Raw genomic sequence first — 26784 nt, forward strand, 5'->3', positions numbered from 1 at the left:
CATCATCATCATCAGCAAAGCAAAGCCGAACTCACAAATCACAAGCAAACCAAATCAAAACTCAACCACGACCAACATGTCTGACTACAAGCCCACTGGTACGACCCGTCTTCTATGAGTCCCTCCCTCCCTGCTTCATCCCTACGCTGTCTCTGGGGCTTACCCCAGCTTCGACCCTTCTCCCACTTCCCCCATCTTCCCTTTTCCACATGACCTCATTCATTCCATTCCAACCTACACATTTTTCAATTTGAAAATTTCCAACGCTAACCTATCGCCCACGTCTTTGTAACGAACAGAGCACGACGGTCTCCGCAAGGACGGCCAACCCGACCAGCGCGTGAACCAGCCAGGCTTCGCGCACGGCAAAGTCGACCCGCATGAGGCGGGCAAGAAGGGAGGCCACTCCTCGGGCGGCGGCACCTCGGACTCATCCAGCTCCGGCGGCAGCAGCGACAACCCCCAGGGCGCGGCTCATCTGGGCGGTGAGGGATTGCGCAAGGACGGCGAGCCAGACCAGCGTCTGAAGATGAACCAGGATTCTTGAAATTGATTGATCTGAGAGAAAGTGGAATGGGATGAAAATTGACTGTGGATGTGGCGGGCAAGCAAAGATGTACCGGGTAGGGCTAGATTGCGCCCAACGGCACTAGACTAACTCTCTGCCGTCACCACGTATACCAAAGAGCAAGATAAATTATGATAGGTGGCCATGCAATCTGCATCCATGTTAAGTCACTTTTCGAGATATCTGTTTACAAATGACGATTCACCCGCTCATTGTAATACTTTTCTCATTTCGTCGCTTCTTACGCACACGTTGCAACTACAAATCAGGGAAACCATAATTGATTGATGGTCAGTGACAAAGAAGATATTGGATTGTGATAATAAATTACAAAATGAATATTTGGTTCCGTCCATTTCAACCATCTCAAATCATATTCCCAAGGCGATTTTCATGTTCATTTCCCGTAGGTGCCTCATACTATTATACCTGTACTTCCATCAAGTCTTTCAATAAACATGTTCCCTTGTCGTCTTTGTCGGCCACTCAGCGCCAATGCTAAACCTTTCAAGTCTATCTTTCATGCATTTTCATCCATCCTGATTATAACAGTTGAAACATTGCCTCCCACGACAGCAGGCCGCCAGGCGAGGTCGCAATACGCTCAAAACAATGAAGTCAAAATTCATACCCGGATACCGACACGCTGGAAATGAATGCATCCGCCTAGGTGCCGGTGTAGTCCTGAGGAGCTGTGTTTGCAAACACGTAGTTTTTAGGCTTTTGTTGAGCAAGTTGTTGAGCAACATGGGCATGTTCCTCTTTTTGATTGGGAAACTCTTGAATGTAGAATTCCGTCTTCTTTTGTTCGACGTGGGATACAAAATCAACTTCAGACTTATTGTCCGAGGGCAGGACAAATTGTTGAAATTGCCCGTTGAGGGCATCACATTGAGGAAACCCAAGGGACGCGATATGTGTCACCGGAAACGAGGGCATCTCTGGAGACGTCAACGGGGCATCAGACCAGCTGCTGTTGGTGAGTGGTCCAGCTGAATAAGGAGGTGTGTAATCGGTAAATGCCGCGTACTGTGGGGGAGCAGAGGCAGGGGGGATGAGGGACTGTTGCGACTGGGCTCTGCTCATGAAGGCAGCCATCATCGGTGTCACTGGTGGAGATGCTGTTGCCATCGGAAGGCTTTGTGGCGGTCGCATAGAATATTGGCTGGACATGTCAATGGCTGGTGCAGCAAAGTATGGGTTCTTTTCTGGATCCATCACGTAACCGTTGGAGATGTGGTCCGGCGACAACAAGGGTTCTGACAATTCTCCCAGTGGTGTTGTTGCAATCGCCTGTTGAGCCATCAATTGATTAAAAGCGTCTGCTTCGGCAAAAGTTGAGGCGCACATGGGCGACCTTTGAGCTGAGCTGGCTTTCCGGATTCCTGCATATCGCGAGTGAAGACTTTGGCCAGCCGACTTCACGTGCCGAACACTATGTGGTGCTTGGGGGCTCATGATACCCTGGCGGAATGTCGGGGAAGCCGATGTCATCGCCCCGTAGGATCGGCTTCGCAGCGAGGCCGACGTCAAAGCTGCTGGTCGAGGTCGCTTGCGTCGTGCGGCAATATCGAGAGGACCACTCTGCGGAGGACAGATTCCCTCCGAGATCCGCTGGTCTGCCAGCAAGGTGGGTGCATCGCTTGCCAGGGCAAAGTGGCTGAAGTTTGTCGAGAGATCCTCAGTGGTCGAAGGACGCCGCGAATCGGGATATGAAGGCATAGCGAGACCTGGGGAAGGCAGTGCCGTTATGGGACTATGCTGGCTGTGCATGCCTTTCGGCGTAGCGAGATTCTCCCGGAAGTCTTCAGGTGTGACTACAAAAGACTCCTGCGCATAGTCCGCTACCGGATCACCGGTGGTCGGGTCTTGAGTAGGGGGCTGTTCCGCAACCTCATCGTCGAAGCCAAAATCAAAGGATGTGTCCTGAAACGTGATCGGAGAGGGATATGGCACGGCTCCAGCGGTACGATTTGGCCAAGTTGCCAGGCTACCCGTCGACGAAGTGGTGTGTGGATGATTTAGCCGAATAGGAAGCTGCATAGATACAGCTTGCGTCGGAATATCTAGAGAGGACATGACAGCAGGCTGCGGCTGAGTCAGTTGCTGAATTTGTGCTGCTTTGGCTTGACCCAGAGCACGTTGCAAAGACTTCCAGCTCGCCTCCTTTGGGTTGTCGATAACCTTAATGGGCGAAGGTGATGTTTGTGCGGTGGAAACTGATGCCGCGGTTGAATTCGTGCTCGACTCCTTCGTAGGTGAAGGAACGGAGGATCTAGGAGAGGCAGTTTCCCGCGCGGAGACTTCGGCCAACACGAGATCCCTCGGTTCTTTTGAGCCAGACTTGAGTGCTGCGTGCTGGGCTTCGTATTCCTCTTGTCTCTTCTGCTGCTTTGCTTTTGCTCGACGATTCTGAAACCAGTTCTGTATTGACAGTTAGCTGACAACCCATGTTCATGCCACTTGGTTAACACGTACTCCGACCCGGGTAAGCTTCAAGTTGGTCTGTATTGCCAATTCCCTCTTTAACTGGGAGCTGGGCTTGTGATTCGCCTGAAAATGGGCTTCCAGGATCTCAGCTTGTTCCTTGGTGAGTCTTGGGCGTGTCGAGATCTCCTGGGTTTCTCCAAATTCATCCTGCATCATGCCGGCGTCTGCGAAATCTGCATACTCCGCTCCGTTGTAGGGCATATAGAAATCATCAACAGGCTGCTGGGCGTGATTCATGTAGGCTTGGTACTGGACTTGAGGGTAGATGAACTGTGACTGAGGTTGGGAGGCAAACGCAAATGCGTTTTGTTGCATGTAGTCCATGTTGGCTGCCTGTGAGAATTGGTGGGTAATAACGACAGGCTTTCTTCAAGGAGGTCCCTCGGCAGTGACTCGATATCGTCTGCTTAGGTTGCAGAGCCGCTACTTCTTTCCCCCAAAACGGCCTTCCTGTCTGCGAGCAAAAACAGTCGAAGCTAGCCGATGCGTATCAGTGGTATCAAGATGGTGAGACAGTTGGATTGATCAGGCATGCGGCATTTCCATGGGCGGGACAAGGAAAAGGTGCTAGAATCAGGTTGAGGGGTCGGGGCTCGGAGTCAGTAGTAATGTTGGTTTGGCTGAGAGGGTAAGGAGCGACTGGAGGTGAGAGAGACGGTGAAGAAAATAAGTTTGTCCCTCAGTATGTGAAGGGAAGGAACGGATAGGTAGAAGATCTGTGTAGGAAGGCGACGTGGAGGACGTCGCAATCGGTGGCTCGAGTCGAGACCTGGTGTCGACGATAGCGACACAGTGAGGGTTGAGGTGGTCCAGCAGTGGTACGGACAGGACGATGGAGCAGTTGATAGATAGGCTCGATAGAAGTAGTCCAAGAGGAGCAAGACAAGTGGGCGGACTCGGGGGATTTTTAGATTTAGAGGCGGCGGTCGCGAGGGATCAGGCGAAAGGTACGGAGGGTACGTCGCACCCTTTAACGAGGTTCCAAGACCGGGGGAGATGGGAAAATTTGAGTCAAGGCGCCGAAGGGGGCGTTTTTCAAGTTCAATGAGATGGTGATGGGGAGAGTGACACGGGAAAGTCGCTGGAGCAATGGAAGAGGATGTCTTGATCGCCCTTCGCCCAGCACACAACAAAACAAAATGTCTGTGACCATCGAGAGCGCGCTCTGGATCTTTTGATCAATCGCGATGTGCGAGAGAGGAGAAGACTCACTTTCTTGCAGAGCAACAAGAGACAAGCAAGCCAGTTCCCCACTGCAAAGAATCGTAGTGGAGGAACCAGCAGCAGTCAAGCTCCTCGAAGACGACAGGGGCGTCAGGGGATCCATGAAGCGGAGACGAGCCAGTCAGCCACCGCGGAACCCATTGTGGGTGGAGTTGGAGGCTAGCCCGCAACCATCAAGGTCCTGATAGCCCCTACGGGCATCAAGGTTAAGCATTCAGAGAGAGTTGATGTTTGAAGGGGGGGTGGTTTTGATGGGGGGAAATAGGCGCTGAGAAGGGCACCAAAAGGTGAAGAGAAGACCTCGTACGAATCGTGAGTCAGTCGAGTTGTCCCAAGCTGCAGGCTGCTGCAAAGCTGGCCTACGGCGGAACGAAGCGCCCTCGGGAAAGGGACCAGTCACTGAATTGACCACTGAAACCACGTCAGACGAGCGACTGCATCCCCCCCATTTGCACCCCCTCCCCTCCCCTCCTTCGGCTGCTGGTCCCTGGGCACAATTACGCGCACGTCTTCGGAGCACCATCCCCCAAACTCACTCTCACACCAAACAGATTGACTCTCGTCACTCCCGCGCTTCTGTCTTCCTGTGCGTGTGCTTTGCTTTGATTTGTTTTCCTGCTTCGTTCTCGACCTGCGTTGACTTTTCGATAGTTGCCGCCTCGTCCCGGGGAATGGGAACGTTGACAGACGTCCCCTGGTCGGACCTGGTCGGCGCCAATGCAGGAACAGTATCGACAACAAGGGATCCCCATGCTCACAGTCAGCCAGTCTGCGGCAGCAATTTGGGCCCAGGCTAAGTAATCGAGCTCCACCCGGTCCCTCAAACACCCTGGCTTCTTCCTGGCCAACTTTTTCACCTGCTCTAACCCGTTTTGCACAGGTCTCAGCCCAGAGAGCCTCCTGTGGCACAACGATACACCAAACAAGGAAGGCCGTGGAGGTGCCCTACCAGTGGGAGAAGGGTACATCCGAAACCCTTGCTGAGGAGGCGTTCGAAGGGAGATGAGCCGAGATGAGATGTGGCAATGCGCAGAAACAAAATCACCACCAAAAGACAAAAAGCTTAAAGAACAAACACTGCCAGGCTCACAGCGAGGTCGTCAGACTGTGCCATTTTATTTTCGCCTGGACCCGAGAGTCGGACGCGTCGAGAGTCAAGATCTGTCACATGGATGACGTGCCGGTCGCCTGTTGTTAGGGGATTTCGGAACTTTGGCGAACAAAACAACAGTCTGGCCGCTCCGAGTCCACAGACCCCATTGAGTCTCGATTCTCCTGTGGCCTCCTACCCACATCATGCTGCGAAGCGATATCGATTATATGCAGACCGGGCGCCTCTGCATGGCCTCATATACGTCGAAACCCTTCTCAGACGCACTGTGCAGACTCTGAAGGCGAGTCGACATGTCGCCAACGCGCCCGAAGACGAGGCAACACCTCCATGCCTCATTACCCCCGCAACTGCGAAAGTAGACATGCAAATCTTGGACGATCATTCTGCTCCAAATGGATGGTGATCCTCAGTCAAAGATACACAAGCTACCGTCCCCGAGGCCTTGGATCTCGGCTCATCTCGACTCGACCCGTGTACGACGGAATCCTTACCCCGTATGTAGACAGAGAGATGCACAACACAATCTGTACCTGCAGCTGTGGCGGAGGATCCCGCAGCAACAGAGGCAGCTGAACCCTAATCCACCTCCTGCACAGGTAAGCCGAAGTCCACTCCTGGTGCTCCCGTCAGGGCCGTCATCCACTCAGAGGTCGCCATGCGTAAATCACCCTATCACGCATGTACATCACGAACCACCGCCTCTGCACCACTTAGACTTGGCCGTTACACGCTCAGGCATCGAGGTGCACGAAATTTTGTCCTCTTACACGTCTTTTTCGAGACGCGCGACAACAGACAGAGATGGCACTCATGCAGGGGGTTTCTTTCCTGAACAGTCGTCTCAGCTGCAGATTGTAGGCCCTGTGCGTATGATACGTGCCACGCGGCACCGTGTTATCCCTTTGCTTTTCCGGCCCTTGCTTCCCTTTTGCTTCCGGGCCTTCAAAATCAGCCCTTGAAGACGTGCTGACATATGCAAGGAAGTTGGGACTTGGAGTTCAACCACAGGGAGCACAAAATCAAAGACAGCAATTTCGCATCGCCCCAACTACTAACTAGTGCTGCCTTCAGCCTTCGTTCAAGTCACCAGAAGGAATCTGTCAGCCTTAGAGCACTTCTACACCTTGGTGCCGACGCCTGCTTTCCCTTTTATCTCGGTAGCGCAAGTTCCTTCCCTTCTCTGCCTGGGCACTCCCGGACAATGATGTTTCTGAGGCTAAGATAGGCGACCCATGTCAGTTTTTCTCCGCCGCTCCTCCAGAAATCTTCCGGGCTTCTCGCTTGATGGTGAGCCGTTTTGTACGCCTTGAGCCTTGCTGGTCCGGCATCCACTGGAAGCCAGCCTGTCTGCCACTCGGGCTTTAGCCCAGTAGCCGAGCCTCGTTACCTTCAGGCCTTTCCGGCCCTAAGGAGTCTCGCCTCGACTCTTTAATTTTCCTCCCGCTATCGCTAGAACCAATCGGGTTTCCACGTTGCACTTCAACGCTTTCCTGGGGTGTCCCTGGCAGCACATATCGCTCCATGTCTTGGACCCTCTGTGTTGTCGTCGACGCCATTGTTCGTCTTTTCACTTTCATTCTTGGTGCTGATTGCTTGTCGACTCGAAGACATCAGTACAAAAATAGACATTTATGTCCCTTGAGGATCGTGACGTTGTATCTCGATGGGGATTGACAATAACCTTCCGGGCGATAGAAACCTCGTGGGATCATGGGCTTTCGGCATTTTCCGTTGTGTAACCGTGCTGCTGTGCCTATATGTAAACAATGTTCCTTGGAGCAACGAGTCAGGTGCACGGTGTCACGGAGCGCACGATGCACGAAGACCCGGCTCCATGGTAGGACAAGAAAAGTACTGCTTCAATCTCAGACCCAGGCTACCGGGCAGTGGTAACTATGACCGGGCCTTTTCTCCTCTTCGGGCATCTGGTGTCACATATCCTAATGGTAGGTTTACTTGCGCTCTCCTCTCTCGATGCATCTTTCTGAGAGCTGTCGCCATCTGGAACATTGAAGACCATGTGATTGGGTCTTCCCCGGACAAGTACTACCTTGGGAGCTCGCGAAACGAGCAAGATGACCGCATTCAGCGATATCGGGATGTACGAGTAGACAGCTGTGAGTTTATTCTGTCCAGTCCACTGTCCCTGGAATCACATAAACCGATGCAGTTCCAATGACATGAATCGAATAAGCTCCCCACAACTTCACAACTGCGAGGAGGCCAGAAGCGACGTGATGGTAGTTCAAGGTGTCGCTGACCGCGGAACATCTACTGATTGTCATGAGAGCAAATCTCACACAAGCGTGTTTCATTCAGAAAACAAGAGAAGCCAAAGTTACTGACCCTTCAAATCTCAAAATCGGGTTGATAGATCCGAGAGGGGATGTGTCCGTGGTGGCATGGAAGTTTTACGGAGCATGACATGCCTGCGTGGAAGATTCGAACCAAGGCTAGAGCTGTGTGACGGAAAGGTGCATGTCGGGCGCATGTTTCAATGAATGGTATGACTACCCTCTCTATCGTCTATTGTCGCATTTATCTTGGCTCTATATACAACCAGCCCCCGGTGCCCAAACCCCAGACTCCAAACGCCATGCTGAAAATGCATGCACCTTTGCCGAACAAGCCGACCAGCAAGGGGTCCAAGTTCGCTCGTCAAAAGGTATCAACCAATCCATTGACGATCTCCACTTGCACCACTCCATCTTTGAAGTCCTTCAGTTTGACACTTCTCAGATCTTCCACGATCCAGTCGGCTCCTGCGTCTCTCAACTGGCCAACAGTGTGGGTGGTGGCCAGTCCTATGACTTTGAACCCGGCAGCTTTTCCGGCGCGGACTCCTGCGGGAGCATCTTCGAAGACAATCATTTCGGCATTCTCAGGAAGCCTCAAACGTTGGCGGCCGAGTAAATAGCAGGTCGGGTCGGGTTTGCCGTTTTCGACATCCTCTGCCACAACCATGGTGCGTGGATGGGCAAGCTTCAGCACCTCAATCCAGCCGTTCACAAGGCCTCTTGTTCCTGAAGTGACGACTGCCCAGGGCACATTCACGTCGTCGAGACTTGCCAGAAGTTTGCGCGCGCCGGGGATTTCGACGGCATCTTGACCGAATTCTTTGGGTATGAGACTCTCTTGGTGGATGATATCTGCAACTCGTTTGTCAGTGTGCAACCGGCCACCTTGGCGGGCATATTCCGACGCCTTCAGAGACTATTCTTACATTCCCAATTTGCTTTGGACGGATCGTACATCTTGAATACATCAATGCTCCTCCGTCCATGTGAGCTGGCGAGGATAACGTTGGGATCAACACCCATGATTTCACCTTGCTTGTGCCAGTGCTTGATGATGGCTGCTGTGCTGTCGATGATTGTGCCTGTCAAGTGACTCAGCCGGAACCCTTTGTGAGTCCAGCAAACCGTACATACCATCGAAATCCAACAGGAGACCTCTGGCTGAGGCGACCACGGGTGGCGCAGAAAAGTTGGATTGTTCGACTGAGCCCATTGTAGGTGTGGCTTCTGCTCGAACAACCAGGGTATAAGAAGGGAAAAGTGCGAGGCGAAATTTGCAAATATCAACGAGATAATAAAGGAGTCTATATGTCTATAAAGTATTTCGCTGCCCACCCGATGTTGAGTACGTTGAATGCCTCTATATATGTTTGGTAGATACCGGAAACGACCTGGGTGAGAGATGTTCGAAAGGGTTCCTCCCGTGGCGGCAGCATTACTTGATCTGGGACCCTTCCGCCCAACAAGGGCGGTAAAAGGTTTTATTGGGACCTCGCCCTCGGGTTGAAGATGGCCCGGAGGGATTCTTGGCGTAGCCTGCGATCTGTAACTTTTTTCCACATCGAAATCAGCCTGCCAGCCATAAAAGTTCTTGCTTTGAATATTGTCTCCGGCGATGGTGAAGCCATGTAGGTGTAGTATGGTCTCTTGAAGTGGTCCAGCTGACTTGTTTCAGTCTCTAAATCCAAGCGCACGCCTGTGCGGCTGCGGCATAAGATCGAAAAAGCCAGTGCGGCGAAACAGAGGAAACTACGAAAAGAAGCAAAGAAGGTCGGCTGGTGGTCTCCCATCAAGATATGCTCTTGCTGATGTCAGTCATACAGAATCCTCAATGGAAATCACGTTTAAAGAAAGACCCCGGCATTCCCAACCTGTTCCCATTCAAAGAAAAGCTCCTCGAGGAACTTGAAGAGAAGAAACGCTTAAAAGCCGAGCAAGGGCAGAGGTTACGTGAGGCCGCCAAAGAAAAGAAGAATGGCGGAAAAGATGCGCAGGCCGAGGCCGAGGATGACCTGATGGAGGACGAGGACGAGGACGAGCTGCTAGATGACGACATGGATGAGGACGACGAGGAGGATGCCGACCACAACGGTGCAAATCCTCTTGCAGCTCTTGTGGCGTCCGCACAAGCGAGAGCTGCCGAGTACGACGGCGGGGCGTTAGCAGGAGACATCGAAACTGCAGATGGCGACGTCGTCGCGGAGGGAGTTCAACTTTCGGAGACGATAGCCTCGGACCACCGAAACCCGGACTCATCACGGAAAGCGTTCGACAAGATTTTCAAACAAGTTCTCGACGCTGCAGACGTTATCCTGTACGTCCTGGATGCCAGAGATCCTGAGAGTACCAGGTCCAGAGAGGTCGAACGGCAGGTCATGGCTGCGGAGGGTGGCTCGAAAAGACTGATTCTTGTGTTGAACAAGATTGACCTGATCCCCCCGTCTGTTTTGAAAGGCTGGTTAACCCATCTACGACGATATTTCCCCACGTTACCACTCCGGGCATCGGCTCCGGCGTCCAACGCTCAGACCTTCGACCACAAGCAACTGACCCTGAAAGCGACCTCGGAGACACTCCTGCGTTCGTTGAAGTCCTATGCCGCGTCGAAACAGCTCAAAAGATCCATCTCCGTGGGAGTCATCGGATACCCCAATGTGGGCAAATCCTCCGTCATAAACGCCTTAACCTCCCGTCTGAATAAGGGGACGCAAAGCTTTGCGTGCCCCGTCGGCTCTGAGGCGGGTGTCACAACCAGCCTGAGAGAAGTCAAGATCGACAGCAAATTGAAAATCCTGGACTCGCCCGGAATCGTGTTCCCCTCGACGGTGGACGGTGAAGGCAGAGAAGACAAGCAGCGAAGAAAAGCAGAGCATGAGGCGCGACTGATCCTTCTGAATGCGCTACCGCCGAGTCAGATATCGGACCCCATTCCGGCAGTGAAGCTCTTGCTTGAGAGACTCTCCGCTTCGGAAACGCTGTACGAGAAACTCTTGAAGTACTATGGCATCGTGGCACTCGGGCCGTTCGCGCGGGGAGACGAAACAACAGATTTTCTGGTTCAGGTCGCCAGGAAACGAGGCAGGTTAGGGAAAGGCGGTGTGCCCAATCTGAGCTCTGCAGCGATGACGGTGATCAACGACTGGAGAGATGGGAGGATCCAAGGATGGGTGGACCCGCCCGTGTTGAAAGTGGCCGACGACGAGGAGATGGTCGAAGGCCAGGGCGTGGACAGCAGCAAGGAGCTGCCCACGGGCGTGGACCGAAAGCAGATTGTCAAGGAATGGGCGGCCGAGTTCAAATTAGAGGGCCTTTGGGGGGATGGGTCTGCAAATGCGAAGGGGGCTGCTGGGGGCGACGATGTTATGCAGATAGAGTCATGAGTCTGTTTCTTCTGGGCGTTATTCTCGGACACGATGATATCAATATCCCAGGCAAATCAATGCACGTCAAAAGTTCACATTCAACAATCCCTGCTGTCCTTGAAGAACTAACTCATGGCGAAACGTTGGTAGATGTTGCACGGGAAGGCTTGTCCTTGAGCTGTGGTCGGAGAATTCCTTCCTCGCACAACAATATAATTGATCCGGCCTTTTTTCGCGGTCGCGTCGAGGGGGCGATTGGACCGCGTCTCAACTCCTCAACTCTCAACTTTGGGAACATGATCCAAAGACCATTGTCCCATGGTCCCCATCTGTCTCTAGACAGGAAGTAAAATTACCACGCCCCTCATCTCTGCAAATTATCTCCTGCAAATTGGAGCGAGCGAGCGCGTGATCGCTGCATTCACCGAATCCAGGACTGGTCTGGTCCTCAGCACTAGACTGCAATCCTCCCTCGTCCTGTGCAGGACCCCAGCCTGGAAGTGAGGACGTTTGGGTTCCAGACCAGGACAGATCGACAGCACGCACGAGGCGGTGTATCGACAATTTCTATCCTCCCGAAAACGAGGTCTCACCCGAAGAAAAGAAAAGCCCATTGCACAGACCCAGCTCTGGGACATTTAGTAAGGAAAACCTTCGCAGACCGACCGACACGGCCAGCTATGCCGCCACGGAAAAGCGGTGCCTCGACGGTATCCGCGGCAGAGACCAATGGTGACGTCTCCACGCTGTCCAATGCAACGAATCTCCCGGCTGCGTCTTCTGCGCAGCACGCGCATCCGAAGACATCAAGGCAGTCCGGAGGTGGATCGGGGAGACAAGATGATGGTGTGGGAATTGATGTACGTTCGCCTCTGATATCCTGGCATTGCGCAACCCGCCTGGCGTGGAAAATCCCCTAGTATCAGAGCAGTAGCTGCAACTATGTACACTGACGGTATGGCCATAGGACCTCCTTCTCCCTCGCTCCCTGATATCCCGTCTCTCTCGCGGGGTCCTCCCACCCAACACCTCGCTACAAAAAGACGCCCTTCTCGCACTGACCCGCTCCGCCACCGTCTTCATCTCCTACCTAGCCCACCACGCGAATGAACAATCGCAACTACGGCACAAGAAGACAGTGGGGGTCCAGGATGTCATGGCGGCGTTGAAGGAGATTGAATTTGGCAATGTCATGGAGCTGGGTGCAGTGGGAGAGGACGGGAGGACCGGCGGCAGGCTGGAGCGGGAGGTGCAGGCATATGAAGAGATGGTCGGTCGGAAGAGGAGGGGATACCGAGAGAAAGTCAAAGCCCGGGAGTCCGGCGGGGCGGAGGGAGACGGGGAAGCCGAAGACCGGGGAGAGCCCAGTAACAAGAAGATCCGGCGTATGAGCGCCGAGGAGGAGGAGGGGGACGAAGAGGAGGACGAAGAGGAGAGGATGCTGGCGCAACAGCTCAACGGAACCACGGGGGCCGACGAGGCCCCCTCCGCCGGGAAAGGGAAAGCCAAGAGGACTAGTCGGGAGCAGGAGGGGATCGCGGTGGTGGTGCGGAATGGCAAGGGGAAAGACAAGCATAAAGTGAAACTAGGCGATGCAGAACCCGCCGACGGAACCGAAAATGAGGACGTCGAGGACGCCGACGACGGGGCGGAAGACGAGGAGCAGCAGGACGAAGATGAAGAGGAGGTGGAGGACGAAGAAGAAGATGAGAATGAAGATGAGGACGAGGACGAGGATGAAGGACAGGCCGATGAGGAGGAGGACGACGATGACGACGATTCCAGACAAGCCAATGGCCGGGCAACAGGGAGGGTCGGACTGCTGCCCGACGGCAACGTCGAGATTGGAAGCGAGGACGAGAGTGACTATTGATTGATTTATTGATTGATTGATTGGACTCGCAACTCGCGCCCGCTTCCTGAATCTTGTCTCTACTTATTACTTGTACTGGCTACTATGTACCCTCCCTCTCATGTCACGACCATGGCTGCAAAACCCTATGAAATGAAATGAATGGTACATACATATATACTAGTTGGGATATTGTTATGTCCTGTCTGTCTGTCTGTTGTCCAGTCCATTCGACATCCGGCAATACTATTACCACGACATACATCCCTTTCTCTCTTTTTTGGGCTCTCTCTCCCTCCCTCTTTCCCTCCCTCCAAAAGTGTCACATGTCCGGCGACGGTTCACATGAGATGCGGCAGCTGGGGAAGTACATAAGTGTCTGACTGACTGAGCACGTTCTGCAAGATTACCCTACCCTACCCTACCCGGGTCGATCGGTGGGTTATACCATCTAGCTATTTATCTATCCATAGGGAATGGGAAAGGAAGACAAAGTAAGTAAAGTAAAGTAAAATAAAGTAAGATTGGATTGAGCAGCAGGACTGGCTGGCAGAGGATAGATAGACAGAGATCTACTCGATCTATTCTATACCACCCCGGCTGGGCGGCCGAGAATGCTTCTCCGGCCTTCCTCGATCACGCTCAGCGGCGCGAGGACGCTGTAACTGAAACTGGCCCTGTCCCTGTCCCTGTCCATGTCCACGTTCCCGTTCCTGAATGTGTCGGTGCTCGGGGCTGGAGCAGCAGAAGACGCCGGTGGTGCGCTCCCATTATTCGTCAGGTTAGCAGGCCGCCGTTCTCCTCTATGACCGTAGCCATAGCCATAGCCATAGCCATGGTCATGGTCATGGTCATGTTCATGACTACTACTATATCCGGATCTGCGTTCTGCGCGTTCGAGATCTCGAACCATATGGACTCCGGCGTCGTGGCGCATCATCCTCACGGCAGTGGAACCACGCCCGCTCGAGCGTGAAGAAGGCGGAGGAGAAGAAGAGAGCGCGTCGTCCCACAGCCAGCGCTCCTCGCCGCGAGGGCCGTCCGAGGCGCGTCGGCGGGGCACGCCGTTTTCGAGGACCCGCAACATGAAGCGCTGCATGGTGAGGATGGCCCGCTCCGCGTCGACCGAGACCGTCGTGTGCGCGGCGCAGAGGCGCACTCGGGGCCGTGTGCTCGCCCGGCTGCAAGGTTGTGGGATCGAGGGCGAGCAAGAGCTTGGGGGTCGCGCCGACGAGATGCGCGGAGCAGGGAGGAAGGGGTTTCCGTCCTTCTTCTTTTTCTTCAACGAAGAGGTCGGCAGATGAGAGTGAAACCGGTGCGACGTGATGATGGGATCCAGACGGAGACGAGCTGGTGGGTGGTGGTCGGGATTACGGTGAGGACGAGGCCGAGCAACCGGGTCGACGACGACCATCCACACGTCGTCATCAGCTGCACCCTGATCTCCTCCCAGTGGACGGCCGTTGGGTGTGGGACAGATCGGCAATGCAATGACGCCGCGCTTGCTGGGCGACGGGATGTCGAAGCCCGTCTGTGGTTGCGCCGGTGCTCGTGCCGTTTCTTGTTTCGCCGTGACAGTTCTCTCTGTCTCTGGACGAGACGGTAGGGTAGATTCCGCTCTCTCTTGGGAAACCCCTTCCACGTCGTTCTTCCACGTCGCACGCGCCACCTCGTCGGCGTCGATGTACACGAACCCTTCATCATCATTATCATCTTCCGCCGCCGCCGCTTCAGCTTCAGCATGAGCCTCGTCACTTCCCTTGGCATTCACACCACTCAATCTCTCGTCCTCAGGGCCCTCGCCTTTCTCGAACTCGGCATTCCTTGCCCGGACAAAATCCAGCACCTTCTTCAGACTTCTCCACCACTGTCCGAGATCACTCTCCAGGTCGAAAATGACCGGCATCGGGGGCTCCGGGCCCCATTTTGCGTCGTGCGTGGCCGATGTCTCTTTGACATAGAAACTGTCCCCGACACACAGGAGCCGGAGGTCTGCGTCGTACCACGAGAGTGAGTCCGGCGTGTGTCCGGGCGTGTGGAGGATCGTCAGCGACGTTGTGATGATACTGGTAGGCAGCGTGGGCCACAGAGAGGGATCTGTGTTGCAAGGCGAGGGGGACGAGATCGTAGTCGGAGGTGTAAAGACCACACGCGACATGTCCTGGGCCCAGATTCCCACATCATACCGCGGTGCCTGGAGACCGAGCTTGTCGCACAGGCTGTGGTCCTGGAGATTGGCGTAGGGGGTGATGAAGGATTTGCCGTAAGAGGAAGAGAGAACGGTCGTCGGAGGGCGGGCAGCAGACTCTGTGGTCAGCAAGTCTCTTGGTCGGGGGGCGGTTGAGGTGGGCGGTAATTTCCCGATGCCCATGATGTGGTCGTAGTGACAGTGAGTGGTCATAATCAGGTAGGGTATCCTTCCGCCGGGGTTGATCGTGTACTCGAGAAACGTGCGGATATTCCAGACCTCCGGTTCAGCACGCCCGTGGGACTTCTGCGCTGGAGGGGCTGAACTGTGATGTCGGGGCGTCTCCGTCCCGCACCCCGTGTCGCTGAGGATGATGACTCTGTCTCCTTCCGATCCAGGTGCCCAACAGACATTGCTGTGCCCAAGACCAGGGCTGTGGCTGCTCAGTGTGGCCGACGAGGAGGGGCTGCCGCATATCTTCGCGTAGATGTGCGGGAATTCGCCGTACCGATCAAACTCTCGGATGAGGTACGTCTTCGAGTTCGTGCAGCCGCTGGTCTGGATCACTTCAATTGTGTAGGGACAAGCGGCTGGCACATGGAAACCTGCTGGAGCTTCTTGGCTCATCTTGGGATACGTGGGAGGCACTTACTTGTACAAGCCAGCAAGATAGAGAAGTGGTGAAGTGGTGAAGTGGTGTTAAGGTAATACTGGTTGGTATATTGGGGGAACGTTGAAGCTAATTACGAGAACCTGTTGGTCTGATTGGTTGAAGAGCGAGAACATAGACGAACCCTTCTGACCACATCCTCTCGAGAGATAGACCAGTAGGCAGATCTTCAGGAGTCATCCATCAGGTCGCCTGCCATATCATCGTCGCCTCTTGCCATTCTGTCCTCGATGTCCTTTTTTACGCCCTCTAGGAAAGCCTCCATTGCCTCGCCCGAACCCATGGGTACTCCGCCATGCCTCAGATAGCCACCATTTCGAACCGGGATTTTGAGAGTCTCGCTCACGATCGGCAGACCGCCTTCTCTCAGTGCGATGGTCAGACTGGCCATGCTTTGCATAAATTGCGGCGAGTGTAACACTCTGCGCAACATCGCCTTTTTAGCTTTGGTCAATGCCTGCTTCGCCGCATCCTGTTCCTCGGGAGTTGCGTTTGGATTTTGCAAGGCGGACGTGTCAACCGAGGCCTGCACCATGTCCGACAGCAGAGGAGGGAGACGTGCAAGTAGACGGTCCAACACCCTGTCGTCGGCCTTTTCGACTACTGGCACCGTCACCGAAGGGGCCAGCAAGTCTCCAAGGCTCGCGAACAGGTCATCCTCAGGAGCTTGTTGTAGCCGGCGTCTGTATTCTCGTTCTTGTTCCATGGCTTGAAGAAAACCCCGAACCAAGGCGTTGGCTTCTGCCCCACCAGCAGCCGCCCTGATGTGGCAAGTCAGACAGGTGACTTTGCAGCGCACGGCATGGGGGACAAGTACCTACGCTCGTCCGCCGTCCGCTCCGCCCTCGCGTGACTCTTCGCCCTCCTCTCGAAAATCCCCGCCTGTGGCGTCTGGGCCAGCTCCGGGACCGCCTTGCGACGGGCGACGATTGGGGTTGTGATTGGTCCCTTCCACATCCTCCATTGGCTCGCCCCCGTCGTCATCTGGAGGCAAATTCGCCATTTGTTCGTCGACATCGACCTCTTCGCCCTGAAGGAGATTGTTCACGATCTGGCCTAGCTTCAGGTCTCGAGCGGACCACCATTTTGGATCGCCTTGCGGGTGCTGGCTGCGCGACTGGAGCCAGAAGAAGTGTCTCTGCGAGCTGGAGGTGAATTTGAGGACGTAGATTCTCCCGCCTGCGGGGCTCTTTGGGTTGGAAGGATTTTCCGCGCTGGTAGGCAAGTAGGGGGTGAACGACCCATCCAGTGGCACCATGAGCAAGTCCAGTTGCGGTTGATCCAACGGAGCAGACCTCGGTCGCCAACACAAGTGGAGGAGTTCATCCGCGTCTGCGTAGAGGTAGAGGTATCCGGGAGTTGGGAGAGGTGTAACTCGTTGAGGGTCGGTGCTCGTCTGTTGAAAAAGAAAAAATTAGGCGTCAGCAGACCGAAACAGACAAAAACAGGAGACCTCAACGACTCACATCAACCTCACAGATCCCGGCCTTGAACGTTAAGATGGGTGAAACCGACATGTTGGGCGTATGACGAAAGGCAAGCAAATGCGCAAAAGTTCTATGAGAGAAAAAAAAGGAATATTGACGGGGACTGTGACCTCTCTGGAACTCCGACGTAAATTTGAAATGCGTTTACACGCCACGGTCCTGAATTTGGAGAGGTGCTTGCAATGACATGGCAATTTGGATAGAGGACGACAACAGGTGAAGCCTAGCACTCCTTGGTTCATACGCTATGCTGTAGGGACGACCTGGTAGGGTGAACCACACACCTCCTAGAATGCAATAGCAAACAGCTTTCTTGGCAGGCATTCAGTCACGTGAGGTGAATTTCCATCGCCCCCCCCAAGATTCGGCGCCTGTGCGGCCCACGCCAAGACCTGAAAGCGCACACTTTCCCGATTCTGCGCTGCATATCGACTCTCCCACCACACAATCCGACGAACAACACCACGAAACTTCATCCTCGCATCTCCAGCCCGCGTGGTCAAGGTTGAAGGTCCCAAAATGTCTTCCACGGAGGCCAACCCCGCCGTCGTCAAGAAATTCGGATCGGGCGAGCGATCTGTGCCCCATCACTCCCAGAAGGCAAGAAAGTGGTATCCCGCCTACGACGAGCCTCAACGCAAGAAGGTAAGTCAATCCAGAGCCCGAAAATTTTGGAAAACCCTTCCCAAGAGCATCTCCCGTTCACTGTCCCTCACCTCAAGCCCCCGACACCTTCTGGACACCGGGGAAGAGGCTGGTGTTGGTTGCGACTTCATGTGCTCCCAACGAACTCCGTCGACTGACATTTGTTGGATGAACGAATCTAGGCCCGCAAGACGCTTCACCCAGCCAAACCTCGAGCCTCGCTACAACCTGGCGCGGTCCTGATCCTCCTGGCCGGCCGATTCCGCGGCAAGCGAGTCATCCTCCTCAAGAATCTCAAGGAAGGCGCACTTCTCGTGACCGGTCCCTTCAAGATCAATGGCGTGCCTCTCCGCCGCGTGAACGCCCGATACGTCATTGCCACATCCACAAAGGTCGACATCAGCGGCCTGGACAAGTCGACACTGGACAAGATCGCTAGCCCGGAGTACTTCGCGCGGGAGAAGAAGAGCAGGAAGCAGAAGGGTGAGGAGGCGTTCTTGAAGCAGGGAGAGAAGCCCGAGGTAAGGCAAAGCCCGCAAACGTCCCCCCTTCCCCTTGACATCTACATACATCCACCCTACGAACCGAAGAGACTTCGAACTGCAGAAATTGACAATTTTGTAGAAGAAGGCCCCCGCATCCCAACGTGCCGCCGACCAGAAGACCATCGACAAGCCCATACTGTCCGCCATCAAGAACGAAGAGTTCCTCGCGAGCTACCTCAAGTCCAGCTTCAGCCTGAGACACGGCCAGAAGCCCCACGAGATGGCGTTCTGAGCTGGGGCACAAGCCAGGGTCATTTCGACTTTGGTGGGGAGCCCAGCGGGAGCCGAAACGTGGTGTTTTTGGTTGGAAGACGGGGCGGAGGGGAGTGTGTGGGTGCTTGCTCGCTTGCTCGCTTGCGTGCGCGGGTTGCCAGCAGCATGAGATCCGACAGGTGGGCAGTAGAGTGGAGTGGAATGGAACTGGGAGGTGACCGAGATAGAAATACCGAGATTCAGGGCGTTTTATGATGTGTGTATTGCCTGCTTGCACCAACCACCACTACCACAACCACATCCACCCAAAGGCACGGATGGATGGCTGGATGGATGGATGGGATGGACGGGGCGATGTTTCTCAAGCAAAGCTAGCAGCCAGCCATTCCTCTTCCTCACTACTCAGGGAAACGGGCGAAAAAGCAGAACCAAAAAAAGATATTACCACCAAGCTGAGCTGAGCTGTGACAGACAAAAAGTGGCACGCATAGTGGAGGGCCGAGGGGCGGGTTTGATCCATGATGTTGCGCGATCCAGACAGAGACAAGAGACAAGAGACAAAAAAAGAAAAGGAATAAAGCCCCCCCTTTCCCTACCCTTCCTCCCAACAACATCGAAGATCTCCAGAGCTTCTTGCAAATAAATTCCATGGCCGAGTTGACCGGTAATGAATGACACTGTTTTTTCTCCTCCTCTTCGTCTGGCCCCCCAAAAGAGAGGGAAACTCCCAGATTCTAGGTACGAAGAAATGTGTGTCAAGTCGTTCAACGGCAAGGCTTACTGAACGGGCCGCTACATCCATCCTGGGACTAAAACAAAGGACCTGGCTGAGTTCCTCCATCAGTTCTATGCTATCCATCCCGTGTGTAGTAGTAATGTCGTCGTGGACTATAGCTGCTCCATTGACATCGCTTGCTAACATTCCCGCCCAATCGAGCCAAATCGCATTTCCAACCATTTTGATGTCGACAAGCGTGACATATAGTTTAATTTCCCCTTAGATGGCCAGTGACTCTTCTGCTTCAATCGTCGTCGCTTCGGTTCCTCGTCCTCCTCCGCACGCCTCCCTTTGCATCACTGATTTTCCCGTTGACCCTCTTCTTCGCCCTGTCCTTCATCTTCTCCATCCTTTCCGGCACGTCATGCTTCTCTGCTTCGGCGACCACATCGTCAAAGACGTCCGCTCCAACAGACGTACCCATCACCCAGTCACACAGGCCCCAGGGACCGAAGTTGCCCTCCCCACCGCACAATAGGTGGCTGTCGGTCCGGCGTGCTATTCCTCCGAGAATAAAATTGGTGGGCATGGTGGAGTATCCGCTATACGCAAATGTCTCCTCCACCGAAATGAGGGTAAGGTAGATCATATAAGTCAGGAGGTGAAATCGGAAGAGCACCGCGGGGATATAAGTCGGCAAGAAGGAGCGGGCGAGATAGGCAGCAGGATGGTCGTAAGAGGCGCTGAGCGGAAAAGGCGTGGAGATACCAGCGAGGGCGTGGTACCAATCCCTGTGTGCCCGGCTCAGGGAGATGGTATGCTGCCAGTCGTGCAGCACATATCTGTGCAAAACGTACGCAATGATCTCACGGAGGAGATAACCCCGTGCAAGATCCTTGATGATACCCCACGGTAAAGGGAGCGCTGTTGTCACGCGCAGCGCAGAACGCCATAAAAGGACGCGTGTGAAGAGGAGTTCCACCAGGGCCTGGATCAGAACACCCAGAAGGATGTTACACATTGACCAGCCCAGCATGCGTAGCAGAGCCAGTGTCCTTTTCCGGTTGGCCTTCTTGAATGGCAACGCGGAGTCGCCCAGTGCTTTGAAGTTTTCGGCGGCAGAGGGCACAAGCACATCGAAGCCCAAGAAGAAAAGAGACGGGGCGATGTAGAATAATACGCGCACTGCCAGCGTGGCCACGATCTCAATCCGGAGCGGAGGGTGTGAGAGGACCAAAGTTGACCAGGTCAAGTAGAAGAATAGGATATTGAGGGACGTCGAGTACGAGGACATTGTGGGGATGAGGAGGAAAGAAAGCATGGGCAGTCCAATGAGCGCGTCCATCATGGTGCGCAAGGTTGTGTATGTCGACGAGAAAGGGGAGATGGTGTAGCTGTAGAGAGTCTGGGCGTATGAAGGCGGCGGAGGGCAGGAGATCGCGTCAGGGAGGTAGGACGCCCATGATTGAGGCAAGTAGCAGGCCGGGTTATACGACGAGGACGCCATCGGGGGCAATGCTGGATGAGGTGGGAAAGTCTATGGGCTATCGACTTCGGGTCATCGAGTCGACCTTCTGCCCGTTGGATAGAAGAAGCATATGGCCCACGTTTGAACCTGGCGAGGATGCGCAGCGTAATGGCTGGCAACACAACAACAATCGATGGAGAAAAAGCGTGGTGGAGGGATCTGACGTCATCGACGGCGATTGAGCGCACGTGACTCTGGGGTATCCCAATGGTGCCCAGCCACAGCAGCCACAGCAGTCACGCCGTCCCGACGCCACCAATACCACGGCCGTTTTTAATCATTTGCTATTTGCCCCGTCTCCCATATTAAAATGCCCGTGGTGGGCGTTCCGTGGGAGTGTTGCACCGTTTGGGAAGCAATCACCCCCTAGTGCACTTATTGGGTGAAGCCGACCCAACCCCACGTTCAACCAGCAAACGCAAAGTGCTTGCAAATGTCAACCTTCGCCTGGCACCATTTGGCTTCCTCGACATGATATTCGGGCTTCAAGTCGCCGAAAGAAGGGCCATAGGAGCTGTCACCTAGGCTTTTGTCAAGACTGATCGGGCAGGAGGACCCAGCCAAAATTGACCCTTACTGACCGGACCAAGGATGTCACAACCCTTGCAAAGCAATAGTCGAGCTTTTGACAGGCGCCTCCGACTCGACCCCTGACGTGGGTCCGCTCGGCGAACTACAGCTGACCTGCAGGGTGCGGTTTCCGCCAAAGGGGACTACGATAATGGCCGAGATGCGGGGCTCCGTGGTGGTAGGAACTCCAGAAATCCAGAAAAACCCAGAGAATCAGCGAGGGGCGAACGAATGTGGCCCTTCTGCTTGGACATCCGTCGCCGTAATAGGCAGCTGCTGTTACCTTATACTGCTCTGGGACACCTCCCCTCATGGGCAGGACTGAAAGCACAGGGTCCATCGTAACAACGTCCCAGTCCTTGGTCCTATCTGCACAGTGGCCGAGAAAAGCTTCTCCAGGCCGCAGACGGACACATCTCAATGGCAGGGTGGGCATAGGCGTTGGCTAGAATTGCACGGTGAGCCAGTCACTTCACCAAGGAACAATGAAAAGATGGTGGTCAAGGTCATGTTTACCAGTCCTCCCTACAAGGGTTGTCAAGCAAATCGAAGCTTTTGGAAATGACGGGTTGAAAGCCTTGTGTGATTTTCACAGATCTCCACACCAGGGCTGCTGCTATCGGAATATTCTATGCCCGTGAGCGTGTCTTTGGCCAGGATTACACCAACCGCACTCTTGGTCCGGGGGTTTGATGCGGATTGGGTTTTGAGATCTAGTCGTGGGCCTCCAACAACTCGCCTTGGGAAACTTTGTGACGCTTGTTGGTAGTGCCTCATTCTGATAGAGACGTGTCACCGGCTTCCAGTAAATGTAAGAGATAATCAAGGGCGAAATGCATAAGGCTGTGGAATCTGCAAAGTTGGAACGAGGGTAGCCGGCAAGGCGACTTTTCCCTGCACACAACCGAGCATCGGCTGACATGAAAGAACTTGAACTGATGCAGTCGCCAGGATGAGCAATCTATGGAATCCTATTGGAGGGGTTGCTGTCAAGTGGACATCCACTCGAGTGTCTGGCCTTCCGAGGGCTGGCTGACATGATTCGGATTGGTGGATCTTCATTCGTTGTGGGCGAAACTCTAGGGACATGCGCTTGGACATGCCGGTGGCTGCCATCGACAGCCGAGGAATCAAAATCTAGGACAATCTTGTGGGATCGCTAGGAGATACACGCGACGCGGTGGAATTCATTCCAAGTGGGATTGAACATGCGACTTTCCAGGACCTGCCAGACATGTACCTGGCTGTATCGTACTGGAGCTCTGGAGTCGAGCAGTACACCACCATCGGCGCAAATCGTTAATGGATGGGCTGGAAATGCTGTGGAACCAGCTTGTTGAGGTCGGAGGACACACCTCGTTGTAAAGGGTGGGTGGAGACACAGCTTGAGTGGAAAGCCCATTCTGACTGCATTCCCCAGCCCATGAGTTCGCAGGCAGTTTGCATAGACATTTCCTGCAGATGCATGATCTGCAGGCGGGAATGCGATGCACAGGTCGTGATCTAGAATACTCGACCACGTCTCATTCCAGCGTCGACTATGCGGGCTAGCAGTAGGAATATCCTGGGAGATGGTGATGTCAGTACGCACGACATCAAGCCCCCTGATGACTGTCAAGTGCTGGAGGTGGGTTCGAGCCCGTGACCAGTATTGGCTGTAGGCTCGCTGGATTCCTGCAGTATGGTCAATGCGCCTGCATTGCCTGCACTTGGCATTCATGCCACCGTCGGCCATCTTGGGCTGTTGTGGACATTGTTGAGCACATACCTTCTTGACCGAGCATGGGAGAAATGGAGAATGCCTCAAACATGAAACGCCACCACCCCCTTACACATCCTCGGGTTGGAGTCGTTGTTCTTTGGACCAGAATCAGTGGAGTCGTTGTTCTTTGGACCAGAATCAGGCCAGAAAGCTCTCTCAACCTCATCCCAGATACCTCCTGAAGTTGAAGATGTCAAAATGCAGGCTAGAGAGCATTTTTGGGGCACTGATTGTTCAACTCAACCATGTGAATCGATCCTCAAGTTAGAGAGAACAACTTTGCTTTCCCTGAGGACAAGTCATCCAGAAGCTCGCCGCCTGTCGACGGGTTTGCATTTGACAGCCACCCCACTTTTGATGCATATGTGGATTGAGACAAGGATGTACGCTTGCAGCAGTCGACCCCCCTCCATTTGCTGGCGGTGACCGCCTCTGTCATTCCATGTTGAGAAAATTGACATGCTGCAAGGCGACCACTGCAATGCAAGCACTTCAACTGATTGAGCAATCGATAACAATGCGGGCTTGCATAATCGTGAATCGTTGACCCTGATATCGAGCATCGTGCAAGGCTGTGGTGAACTGTTTGTGGATGCGTATGACCAGCCTGCTCAATTTTGACCTCCAGGGAACGAAAGCGCACGGGGAGCTCTGTTATCACCTGTGTCGTTCATAGAGATCTGTGGTGGTCTGGAAACAGTCAATCCCTCTCGCGCCTACGAAACCTTCATTTGTAGACTTCCCGCTTTTCGCGCCCGTTGCGAGTATCAAGGTGGCGGGGCTTGCCAGAGGCGGTACAACCTCTATTCAAGCGCGACAATCTCGTAGAACCCGATCGCCAACCCCCTGTGTCGATCACCGGAGGTTGTCACCGACCGTTTGATCTGTGCTCTCGACTGCCCATCGAACAAGGGCCCCTTGCGGCTGTACCAAACCTTAGAGCCCGACCCTATAGAGAGGCCTTCCAGGTTGGGTTCTCCATGTCTCAATGAGACCTCTTTCAGGAATTCGGGGTCGACGGATCTGGATTTGACTGACTCAAACTTCCATAACCGCAGAGGCCTAAGCTCGTCAACACACGCAGGTGGAGCGGGCGACCACAACTCGCGAACATCGCGAACCATTCGGTGCGAGACACATATTTTCGCCTTGCATTCTGTTCGAGACATACGCGCCCTGTGTGTAGACGTCAAATAGGACGCAGCAGACCTTTTATTCTCACCCCTTCCCAGCTTTCTCACATCCCTCCTCACCAATTCTTCCCTCGCATCGAGCGCCGACGAGATTCCACAGACAAATGCAGAAAATGTCTCTTGATAGCCGAGCAGTCGGTTCGTAACACCTCGGGATTCTGAGATAACCGGAGGACAGTATGCTAACTCTCGGGTGTCCAGCATATCAGCCGCATCTGAAGATCGAAGATAGCGCTTTCGAAATGTTGCATGAGCTGGATCATCCAGAATTCGACAGAGATGCCTCGCTGGAACTTGTGGGAGAATGTCCCTTACTCTCGTCCGATTTCTTTTCTTCCGATGCAGCCAGTACAGACTCTGGTGGCGTACGTCGGCCGTCGCTCACATCTTCTTCCACTTACTCGGCCTCGCCCGAAGCATTCTGGACTCCATCAGCACCGGCGGCGAGCCCCATGACCCCCATGCTGGTCGAGCCCAGCACATATTTGAGATCGAAAGAATATGTAAAGCCCGCATCTTACCTCACTGACAATCGCCACATCTTCCATCATGCGCAAGAAGATGAGCCCTGCCCTCGCAGATCTTTGTGGGAGACTCCCAGATACTCTGGTCTGTCAATGCTGGATGGTACTCATGAGCTGCTTGCTGGGGAGGCTGGCCGTCCATTGTACCATCCCGACATACAAGGTCTGAGCTACGGAAACACCAATCTAGTGTTGACAAAAGCGATATTTGCTGGACCATCGAACCCCAATGCATGTGCAATGATGACAGCAACGGACGACGATCTGCTTCCATGGAACTCTGCAGCCGTCCATCCTCCTGAAGAGACGATAGCACCAAGGCTTGCCTTTCGTGCAACCTTGACAAGCTCCCCAAGTTACAAGGTTGACCCGTCGACGCCTCCGAAGCTGCACATACCTCAGTCTGCAATCTTGAGCAGCAGTCCCTTATCGGTAATAGCGCCGCAAATGCTGCCGTCACAACATGGGGTGGAGGAGTTACCGTATGAATCACTGCAGCATATCGTCAGTCCAGTGAAAAAACAACCAACAAACACTGATCGGCTCCATCGGCGCCCTTACGAGCGAAAGCGTCCTGTTGGTCCATCATCTAAACCCAAAGCAACACCCATCAAGTCCGGTATGAACTGCGACTATATCATCACAACAAATGAATTTGCCTGTAGCTATCCCGGATGTATCGACAAACACACCGGAAAACAGAAGCGATTCAAAAGGCAAGAGCACAAGAAGCGTCATGAGAAGACTGTACATGAAAAGTCTACTCACACAACTTACAAGTGTTGGGTCCCTGAATGCAATAGACCATTCTCGAGAACAGACAACCTGAAAAGTCATCTGAGAAATACTCACTCCAAAAAACCCGGGGTTCGGGGAAACCGATACGTCGCCACATTGGACAAGAACAGCGAGTTCTATGATCCAGATTGGGTTGGCGAGCTTGACAAGAACGGATATCCGATCCATTGACATCGCCCTCAGGGTACATGTTTATCATGTTCACTTCGATGTGCCACACCACGGATGATGGTATCTCTGAAAAAGACACTCTGGAGTGACGGAGTGACGCGGACCGTTCCATGCCCGCTTGTAGTTCAGTCTCCAGTGATGTGTGATTGAAAATATGGCGCTTGAATGTATCAATAGGTGGAAAACTTGTGTTGCGTGGCAAAATTGTGATTTAATAGTTCTCGAAGTCGGCATTGTGACTTTGCATTTGTACGAGTACTGGGAAAGGAACAATGCATTGGATGGACACTGTTTGACTTCATCGTAACATTCGGGGGGAGCGGGGGTCAACTGTCTCTGTTCGAGGACAATGTGTAAAATAGCTGACACAAATTGAAGAAGGCAATTAGAAACCAAAATGGAGCTTGTAAAGAACCCTGTCCACGTAGGATATTTTAGCAATTCTTGTCAGCCAGAAATGGTGAAGCCGAAAGTGAGACAAAAGATTGCAAGAACTTTGCGCGGTTGATGGTGACGCGTGCCCAGCCTTTTCGCGCCTGAGACGCGTTTGCGGTCCCCGCGACGCATCAACCAACCAAGATGGAGACAGAGCCTTTGCATGCAGCGAGGTTCACTACACAAGAGTACATTCTCCGCTATGGACAGGGTAATACAACTTTGGTAATTGGATCCTATCAGCCACCACATCATCTGGACTCTTCCTGCTCCTGCTTGACATGATACACTTGTCTTCGTCCGCCCCAGCTCCCCGGGAAGGGAAATACGCTGCACAGAACATGTGCTCCACCCCCTCGTCTTACATCTTGTTGCTAAGGTCGGCTGGGTTGTGCTTGCATGCACTACAGACAGTGCCGCTTGTAACCCT

The 26784-nt window shown here is 53.9% G+C and overlaps 10 protein-coding genes across 10 annotated transcripts; 5 read left to right on the forward strand and 5 right to left on the reverse strand.

The window, feature by feature from the left end:
* Positions 1–76: 76 nt before the first annotated feature.
* On the forward strand, positions 77–547 carry AYL99_09328 (hypothetical protein; the record flags this gene model as incomplete). Its single annotated transcript, XM_018840835.1, has 2 exons — positions 77–98; positions 300–547. 2 exons carry the CDS (start codon positions 77–79, stop codon positions 545–547), a joined length of 270 nt encoding a protein of 89 aa, XP_018689516.1.
* A 687-nt stretch (positions 548–1234) lies between these two features.
* AYL99_09329 (hypothetical protein) lies at positions 1235–3382 on the reverse strand (the record flags this gene model as incomplete). The annotated part of the gene is made up of 2 exons (XM_018840836.1): positions 1235–2992; positions 3047–3382. The coding sequence occupies 2 exons, from the start codon at positions 3380–3382 to the stop codon at positions 1235–1237; spliced, it is 2094 nt and encodes a 697-aa protein (XP_018689517.1).
* A 4672-nt stretch (positions 3383–8054) lies between these two features.
* On the reverse strand, positions 8055–8906 carry AYL99_09330 (hypothetical protein; the record flags this gene model as incomplete). The annotated part of the gene is made up of 3 exons (XM_018840837.1): positions 8055–8545; positions 8620–8775; positions 8828–8906. The coding sequence occupies 3 exons, from the start codon at positions 8904–8906 to the stop codon at positions 8055–8057; spliced, it is 726 nt and encodes a 241-aa protein (XP_018689518.1).
* Positions 8907–9308: 402 nt separating this feature from the next.
* Positions 9309–11073, forward strand: AYL99_09331 (hypothetical protein; the record flags this gene model as incomplete). Its single annotated transcript, XM_018840838.1, has 3 exons — positions 9309–9321; positions 9369–9463; positions 9517–11073. 3 exons carry the CDS (start codon positions 9309–9311, stop codon positions 11071–11073), a joined length of 1665 nt encoding a protein of 554 aa, XP_018689519.1.
* Positions 11074–11735: 662 nt separating this feature from the next.
* AYL99_09332 (hypothetical protein) lies at positions 11736–12928 on the forward strand (the record flags this gene model as incomplete). Its single annotated transcript, XM_018840839.1, has 2 exons — positions 11736–11915; positions 12023–12928. The coding sequence occupies 2 exons, from the start codon at positions 11736–11738 to the stop codon at positions 12926–12928; spliced, it is 1086 nt and encodes a 361-aa protein (XP_018689520.1).
* A 565-nt stretch (positions 12929–13493) lies between these two features.
* Positions 13494–15722, reverse strand: AYL99_09333 (hypothetical protein; the record flags this gene model as incomplete). The annotated part of the gene is made up of 1 exon (XM_018840840.1): positions 13494–15722. The coding sequence occupies one exon, from the start codon at positions 15720–15722 to the stop codon at positions 13494–13496; it is 2229 nt and encodes a 742-aa protein (XP_018689521.1).
* Positions 15723–15934: 212 nt separating this feature from the next.
* Positions 15935–17282, reverse strand: AYL99_09334 (hypothetical protein; the record flags this gene model as incomplete). Its single annotated transcript, XM_018840841.1, has 3 exons — positions 15935–16526; positions 16587–17161; positions 17232–17282. The coding sequence occupies 3 exons, from the start codon at positions 17280–17282 to the stop codon at positions 15935–15937; spliced, it is 1218 nt and encodes a 405-aa protein (XP_018689522.1).
* A 489-nt stretch (positions 17283–17771) lies between these two features.
* On the forward strand, positions 17772–18674 carry AYL99_09335 (hypothetical protein; the record flags this gene model as incomplete). Its single annotated transcript, XM_018840842.1, has 3 exons — positions 17772–17897; positions 18080–18418; positions 18522–18674. 3 exons carry the CDS (start codon positions 17772–17774, stop codon positions 18672–18674), a joined length of 618 nt encoding a protein of 205 aa, XP_018689523.1.
* Positions 18675–19677: 1003 nt separating this feature from the next.
* Positions 19678–20880, reverse strand: AYL99_09336 (hypothetical protein; the record flags this gene model as incomplete). Its single annotated transcript, XM_018840843.1, has 1 exon — positions 19678–20880. The coding sequence occupies one exon, from the start codon at positions 20878–20880 to the stop codon at positions 19678–19680; it is 1203 nt and encodes a 400-aa protein (XP_018689524.1).
* Positions 20881–24539: 3659 nt separating this feature from the next.
* Positions 24540–25919, forward strand: AYL99_09337 (hypothetical protein; the record flags this gene model as incomplete). The annotated part of the gene is made up of 2 exons (XM_018840844.1): positions 24540–24564; positions 24628–25919. 2 exons carry the CDS (start codon positions 24540–24542, stop codon positions 25917–25919), a joined length of 1317 nt encoding a protein of 438 aa, XP_018689525.1.
* Positions 25920–26784: the final 865 nt, after the last annotated feature.

Source organism: Fonsecaea erecta, assembly GCF_001651985.1.
Source record: "Fonsecaea erecta strain CBS 125763 chromosome Unknown Scaff9, whole genome shotgun sequence".
Lineage (NCBI taxonomy): Eukaryota > Fungi > Ascomycota > Eurotiomycetes > Chaetothyriales > Herpotrichiellaceae > Fonsecaea > Fonsecaea erecta.